Genomic DNA, 8,101 nt, shown 5'->3' on the forward strand with positions numbered 1-8,101 from the left:
ACTCAGGGTAGTCCTGCGTTGGTCAAGTACTCAAGTTCGTCCCCTTCCTATCTTCCTCCTCCTAACGTGAGCCGTCCTACCCTCCTGCGAACATGAACGTGTGGCAGACGGACCTGAATGGTCAGGTCGCCGGTGACGCCGGAAGGATGCCGCCGTGGCAACCACAGACGCAGGATGCGGTGGGCCTCGCCCCGGGGTACGATTTCCAGTTCGTGCTGATGCGCGACATCATCCGACGGAAGATGTAAGCGCTCATTGCTTTTCTGTGCCCCAATCGGGAATGGGTAGACCACTTTGAGAAGAAAATGTGTTGATTGGAAAATTATATTACTATGTATATGTAGTACTCCCTGAAGCCAATCGTCATGGTTTTTTTTCTTGCTTGTGTCTATAATCTACGTAAACAGCAGCGTCCAGTTTGTTACTACTAAAGTTATTTTGTTCCCAAACATATATAGAACAGGGGCTTGCGTATAAAGTTTTGAAATTTGGAGATGCAGATGATTCCTTTTGTCAGTGAGCAGAATTTATTTTTGTGATGAAAGTTAATAATGCATGGCCTGGATCTAATATAGTTGCTCTTGAATTGGCAGAACCGAGTATATACTAACGAAACCAATGTCGGCTGACTGGTGGCGGCGGCTGCCAGAGCTCGTGATCCGGCTCGAGGAAATCTTGTTTAGGAAACACCGAAACAAGGTATTCGATCCTGTCTTTGCTTCCTCTTTTATACCTTTGGTTTTCGACCGAGCAAAAACCCCACTTCTTATCAAAATGAAATCTTACCGATTAGTCATGCATGTTGGTTGTTCATAACTTTTTTGTCTTTTGAGCAGACGGAGTACTTCAATATGGCGAAGGGGTCAATTCAGCCGTACTTGCACTTTGCTCTCCGGGCATTGAATGCTCATCAGAACCAAAAACAGCAACAAAGACAGCAATCGTCAGTACAGACAGCATCTTCCCCTGGCTGTATCACCCAAGGTGCAAGTGGAACTTCTGGAATGTCTTATGTAACATACAACATGGATCTTTCATCTTCAGCAGGCTTGGTTCCACAGAATGCCACCATGGGTACCTCGCTGCCAGGTACAAAATTACAAATAGCTTTACTGACCCTAAGTTGAAATTATTCTGTAGCCTTGCTCTGTGGCTTCTAGCCTAGAAATCCAATACCTAGCAGCATATTGGACAAAATTTGCGTCTAGTTCGTGTGCTTAGAGGGAAAAAAACATCCACTACGTAGCTATTATTGCAGAGGCAGAGGTCTCAACCTCCTTTTCTAAGAATAAATAAATAAGTACTCCCTCGATAAAGAAATATAAGAGTGTTTAGATCACTACTTTAGTGATCTAAATGTTCTTCTAGTTCTCTACGTAGGGAGTAGCAATTATATGACAAAAGTGCTCCAAGTAAAATGTTAACCTGAAATTTGTATTTTCAGAATTCAGCATTATGTTCCTTCAGACTCTTAACTTTCAAAAAAAAATTTGGAATATGACATTAACTGTATCAGTTAGAAATGTGATATCAGACTGATCAGCCCCACAGTGTTATCCCACATTCATGTATGACATTCTGACATCTTCCAACTTACATACACTATTCAGTTTTGGAGATTTTCTTTCCCAATTTGCCTTACCGTATATTCCCAGTTACTAACTTGGTATGTGTTATCCTCTTTCCAGGGGGAGCTCCTGATAACCATGTGAACACAATGCTGACTCTGGGGATAAACCCTACACAACATGATTGTTCTACAGAGTCCAACAACAACAATGACAAGCTCGTAAGAACTCTATGCTATTTTTTACACATACCAAATGTGGTAGTTAATGTTAGCCTAAACATTTATTTAACACTGCAGGCCAAGGTGGCGGAGGCACACGCGGCGCCTCTTATAAAGGATCTCCCAAGGGAACCGAAATTCAGCTGCCCAGTCTGCATGAACGAGCTGGTCGATGCGTCATCAACTATCTGCGGCCACATCTTCTGCCAGAAGTGCATCGAGGCCTCCATCAAGGCACAGAAGAAATGCCCTACCTGTCGTAGGAAACTGACCATGAGAAGTTTCCACCGCGTCTACCTCCCGATGATGGACTGAACTGATCCTGGCATTCTGGGTGTGCGGAGCATCGGCACACAAACCATTGTCCTCAGTCCTCACTAGCCTTTTGGTGATTAATTCCATCAGAACTATTCTTCGAAGTATTATCGTTATTCAGTTTTTGCCTGACAGTTTTAACAACTGCTCGCGTAAGTTACTAATCTGCATCTTTGGTGGTAAATGTTAAAGGATACCTATTGTGAACTTTATCTTCAAAGAAATGCAAAATATACTTTCTGCTTGTTCGGGTATATGGTGTTAATGTTTTTTGCGGGTGGGTATATGGTGTTGTTCACGCGCTCTAGAATATGTGTGTGTGCATGTCATGAAGATTTGGGCTTTGTGTTGTATGGACCAATCGAGCCTAAATTATATATCTTGTTATGCTTACAAAACAAATTAAGGGTTCATCAGAGGAAGCGCAATACCGTACCGATACAACCAGTGTCACTTTGAATCTTAGTGGCTCGATCATGATGAGATCGTCGCAGCAATACTCGAAAAGGAAAGAGGGAGGGGGGGGTTGAATGCCAGATGAGGTTGGAAAAAGTGCTAGGCGTAAGTGAGGCAGTTGGCCATCGCCTAGCGCCTAGGTGGCATTTAAGCACCCTAGGAACAACCTAGGCGGACGTACATTTTGGGCTATCAGGGTTTATTTGGTATATTATATGTGTGTTGATATTGATTAGAGCATATAAGTGAGTAAATACTAGCTACTGTCATTGGAATATGCCCATTTGGCATGTATGTGCAATTGGCATGAATTATCCTTAAGTAGACAATTTCTTGCTCGCCGTGCATAGAGTTTCGTTTATGCCCTAGACGATGTGTTTCATCGATGCCTAGCACCTAAGCATGCCTAAGCGCCTCCTAGTAGTCGCCTTTTCCAAAAGAGCCTTAGATTATCCGCCTAGAGCATTGCTAACTTATCCCCTATCCGGTGTTAGAGGAGGATAAATTCAGGCTTCCCCTCTAACCGGCACCTAACCGAACCTCTTTGACCGTTAGAGGAGAAAACTTTATCCTCCGCGGTAGCCCTGAATCCTAATTTACTCGGTCGCCCACCCGCAAAGCTAAAAAGAATCGCCATTCCCCCGCGCCCGTGTCATCCCCACCCTACGTCATGTCGTTGTCGATATTGCTTCCGTCGAATACACAATACCTCCATCGACACCCCGTTGTCTCCACCGCCCTCTTACCCCACCTTGAGACAGTCGACGGTCGCTATCGTGGCCAGAATTGAGCTCCATCACCGCCGCGGCCGCCACATTGATCACATCTTCGGAAGGACGAACCGAATCTTCTTCATCCGAGCCTCTACGTCCACAATTGGTCATCTCGAAGCTCTGACGACCACTTCCAGGTGCTCAAAGTCGTCGACTATGACACCTTTGCCGCCCTTCAAGTGATCGACGGTTTGCCTAGGTGGGTTTTTTGCGCTTTTTCATCTCATTTTTTCTTTTGTCAATTGATGAATCAAGTCATTTTTAGGAAGAGGTTGAGGGAGATGATCTTCAAGGACTATCAGAGGAGAACGAACTCAGTGAGTACTTTGAAGTGGCCATTGGCATGATCTTCAATGAGGATTTTTGGCGGGCGAGAAGAAGATCACAATTCAGTCGTATACACATCAACCGAGATAGAGTGGAGGGAAATGCCCATATTATGAGCGATTATTTCAGACCCAGCCCAACCTATCCAGAGAAGTATTTGCACTAGCGATTTTGGATGCACACAAGTCCCTTTCTCACCATTGCAAAAGTCGTGGAGAAAAATGATGATTGGTTCGAACTCAGGAGGAGTACATGTTGGGTAACGTAGCATAAATTCAAAAGAATTCCTACGCATATTCAGATCTTCCTATGGAGAGACCAGCAATGAGAGAGAGGTGAGTGCATCTTCATACCTTTGAAGATCGCTAAGCGGAAGCGTTGCTAGAACGCGGTTGATGGAGTCGTACTCGCGGCGATTCAGATCGCAGTGTGATTCCGATCTAGTGTCGAACCACGGCACCTCCGCGTTCAACACACGTGCGGCCCGGTGACGTCTCCCGCACCTTGATCCAGCAAGCACTACTGAAATTCAGAAATTTGCCGTCTGCCATGGCGGACGGCAAAGGGGGGAACCACGGACGGCAAAGGCTTTGTCGTCAGTCAGCAGACGGCAAAGTAGACGGCAAAAAAAATCCGGTGAAGAGGTTCTTTGTCGTCTGCTTTTCTAAAGCGGACGGCAAAAAATCTTTGCCATGAAGGGGCAGACGGAAAATTAAATAGGACGACACATACACCAACGGTCCCGTTAAGTGTTAACGACAGGCCTCCTCTCTTTGCCGTTTGCCATCCCCCCTTTTCCATGTGGGGGCACACGGCAAAGAGGGGAGAGAGAGGGGGCTGGTTCCCCCCTTTGACGTCTGCCATCCCCCTTTGCCATGTGGGGGCAGACGGTAAAGAGGGGAGAGAGAGGGGGCTGGTTCCCCCCTTTGCCGTCTGCCATCCCCCCTTTGCCATGTGGGGGCAGACGGCAAAGGGGGGAACCAGCCCCCTCTCGGGGCAGACGGCAAAGGGGGGAACCAGCCCCCTCTCTCTCCCCCCTTCGCCGTCTGCCATCCCCCCTTTGCCATGTGGGGGCAGACGGCAAAGGGGGGAACCTGTAACGACCAAGATGCGGTCCTTTCCGATCTGGGGATCGAGGCCCTGAATTGGAAAGGAGCGCATCTAAGCGTCTCGCAAACAGGTAACACAGCACATACATAATAATAAAAGATAGACAATCAGGGGTTCAATTGCCTTCTCATAAATATATCAGAGTACATCACGCATACAACCAAAGTAGTTCCGCTATGGACTACAAAACAGAGAAAAGGCTATGCTACCCTGCCTGCAAACCCACGATCACGACCACGCCTCAATCTTCTGGATAGTTCACGTACAGGCGGTCGGTCTCCTCATCCTACTACCACGCCAGCTGCGTGCCGTCGGGATCATCTGTCTCTGGGGTACCTGAACCTGTTGGTATTGTGGAGGAATCCGTGAGCCACGGGGACTCAGCAATCTATGACCTCGGTGCCAGAACTAGTCAAGTTATTAGGTTGGATAGGGTAGAGTGTTTAAGGTTGCAGCATCCTAAGCTTGATGTGGTGGCTAACTTACGTAGAACATTTATGAAGGTGGACTATACTAGCAGTCGACAAATACTTGTTCACTAAGTGATCCTGAACACCTACCTACGTCATTCATAACCCCACCGTGTTCCCGATCGAAGAGAGATCTTCGAGGGGATAGTCACGGGTACGCACACTGTTGGCAATTTTATTAGCTTATGTTTAAGTTATCTATTACCGGATGTTAACAAAATATTCCAAGTTGCCACATAACCCCGGGCACGGCTTTCCGAAAGATTAAACCCTGCCTGGGTGCTCCAACTAGTCCATCACAAACGTACACAGGCCGCAAAGTAATCCTCTATCACAATTCTCGTGATCTCGTCGGATTCCTTAGAGGAAAACCTCAACTCTGGGGAGAACCAAAGCTTCACCGGGATTCCTATACGCAAGATATATCGCTAAGGTAAGGCAAGGCTAGCAGGACCTCCCGACGTGTCGACGACCCTGATAAGAGCCGCGTATCTCAGTCTCAGGACACGCCGGATGAGCTACGCGCACGATGGCCTGATAGAAATCACTCAAGTTGCCCTCAGCTGGCCCCGAGCAGTGCTCAGTTTGGACCAACACTCATGAGGAGCACTGGCCCGGGTTGTTGATTAAGTTCCTCGGGGTAGCTATTCCCTATGCAGATTATTATTAAGTGATTAGCGAATTAACACCAATGTTGGGTCCTGCCGGACAAGCCTTAGCACTACGCGATTTATCGAGGGGGTCCCCATAACAACCCCGAACGTGTTAGGAGCGATCAATATGGAATCAAACACCGGTAGCCGGTAACTATGGCGGGAATAACGGAACAAAGCACCCGGCAAAAGGCTAGGCCTTCCGTTATTTACCAAGTATATAGGTGCATTAATTAAATAACAGAATTTAAGATAATGATATCAAGCTCATGTTATCACATGAGTCAAAGCACCTGCATCTAGCAACGCGAACATTAGTAGCTGAGCAAAGCCTACTTAGCCATAGAAGTTTGCTAGGAAGGTATCAGTGTTTGGGTTCATGGCATATCAAGAGGCAAATATTTCAGTGGTAGGCAGCGAACATATGACAAAGGAAACGTAATCTAGCATAACAAGTCTAGAGATGGACTCCAAATGACATGAACTTTTACATGGAGCTAGACAAACGTATCAGGTCCAACTTTCTAGTTGCAGGCTAAGGCTATATCACAACACAATGACCAGCACAACCTCATCTACAGGAGAAGAAAATATAAACAGATTCTCAGACTAATCTGGAATTTCAGCCACATGCCTACTTTGGATGGGCACAACTTGCACACATGGATTCCAAATCATGAATTGAAACCAACATGTGGTAGAGGGGGTCACCCTCTACTACCACAATCAAGAAACAAATACAAGAGCACATCACAACTCATGGAACCAAGTTCCAAACATAGAAGAAAATGTAAATATGTCATCTCCAGAAAATGTTCCAATGGCAAAACTGAGTTCACCAATGGGTTCCTCGGGAGATTCTACCACAATCATATATAATATGCATACTCTTGTTTACAGCAAGTGGCCACAAACTAGGAAGTGAAATCCACATAGAATCCAACATAGTGAATAGTGCAACAATTCATGCAACTCTCACTAGAACAACTATCACATAGCTATGCTCATGTGCACAAAGACAATATGGACATGAGGGTTTGGACCCCATGTTGGTTTCATGCACATCAACAACACAAACACTTCTCTCACTATATCACCCACACACACTCACATCATGCCCTCTCTCATATTTAACATGAGGAGGTGCACAAGTCGCAAATGGGGCTGTTTCCCACACACTCACATCTACTCATATGCATGTCATATAGTAGAAACCACACCACCTACACATGCTAGCAACACAAAAGAATGCTAACACATGCATATGACACTTACACACACATGCATACATACACTAGCACCACCACATGGTGTGCAACACACACACGCACAATCTGCCATATATCTAGCCTCATAAGCAAGTATATATCAAGTCACCTACACATAATTCTCTACAAGGGGAAGCACCACACACACACTACATATGTGACCATCACCAAAATATACTAGGCTACACAAAGCTGCAACATAGAGGAGGAAAAAAATTAACTGCCACATGATGTAGCAATAACATGGCATCACATCTAGCAATACAAGAGAAAACAACAAGAGAAACAACAACAACAAAAAATAAAAGGGGGTGAGGGGGAATCGAACCCTGCACCCTCTGTCTCTGTATTGCAACACAACCACCCTGCTAGCCTGCAATAGCTCGACAGAGAAGGGCAGACTAGCAGGTTAAACAACTCTGCTGGGATAAGCTACTGTGCAGGAGCAAAGCAAAATTAAAAGGGTGCCGAGGGGGATCGAACCCAGCACCAACAACTAGCACACAGCGAGCAGAACCACCACGCTACGGTACGGCATCTGACTGAGAAGGTGCATCGAAACCGAAAAGAACCCCCTTCTGCTTATCTGCTGCCCTTATCTACCCTGCTCGCCGGAGACAGAGAAGCCGACATGGTGCTGACTATCTACGGCTCAACGTCGACGAGGGGACCAACCTAGCCACGGTGCTGCTACCACGAGGGGGAAGGAAGCCCCTCTCTTGCACCCATGCGAACGTGCGCATGCAAAACAGAACACTACCACGCTCTGACCGAACTACCTACAGAACAGAGAGGCTTCGGCGATCTACCGGCCGATCCTAGCGAGGAGGAAGGAGGGAGGAGAGATGCCTCACCTCGTGAAGGAAGGGAAGAAGCCACCCGCTCGAAGGAGTAGCCGCAGGGGAAGAAGACGCCAGAGGTTCGCTGCTGCCGACGAAGT

The 8,101-nt window shown here is 46.6% G+C and overlaps 1 protein-coding gene across 1 annotated transcript; it reads left to right on the plus strand.

Moving 5' to 3' along the window:
• Positions 1–599: 599 nt before the first annotated feature.
• LOC123440697 lies at positions 600–2,188 on the plus strand. The gene is made up of 4 exons (XM_045117252.1): positions 600–699; positions 837–1,089; positions 1,689–1,789; positions 1,868–2,188. Exons 1-4 carry the CDS (start codon positions 619–621, stop codon positions 2,102–2,104), a joined length of 672 nt encoding a protein of 223 aa, XP_044973187.1. The 5' UTR covers positions 600–618; the 3' UTR covers positions 2,105–2,188.
• Positions 2,189–8,101: the final 5,913 nt, after the last annotated feature.

The sequence above is a fragment of the Hordeum vulgare genome, chromosome 3H (genome assembly GCF_904849725.1).
Source record: "Hordeum vulgare subsp. vulgare chromosome 3H, MorexV3_pseudomolecules_assembly, whole genome shotgun sequence".
Lineage (NCBI taxonomy): Eukaryota > Viridiplantae > Streptophyta > Magnoliopsida > Poales > Poaceae > Hordeum > Hordeum vulgare.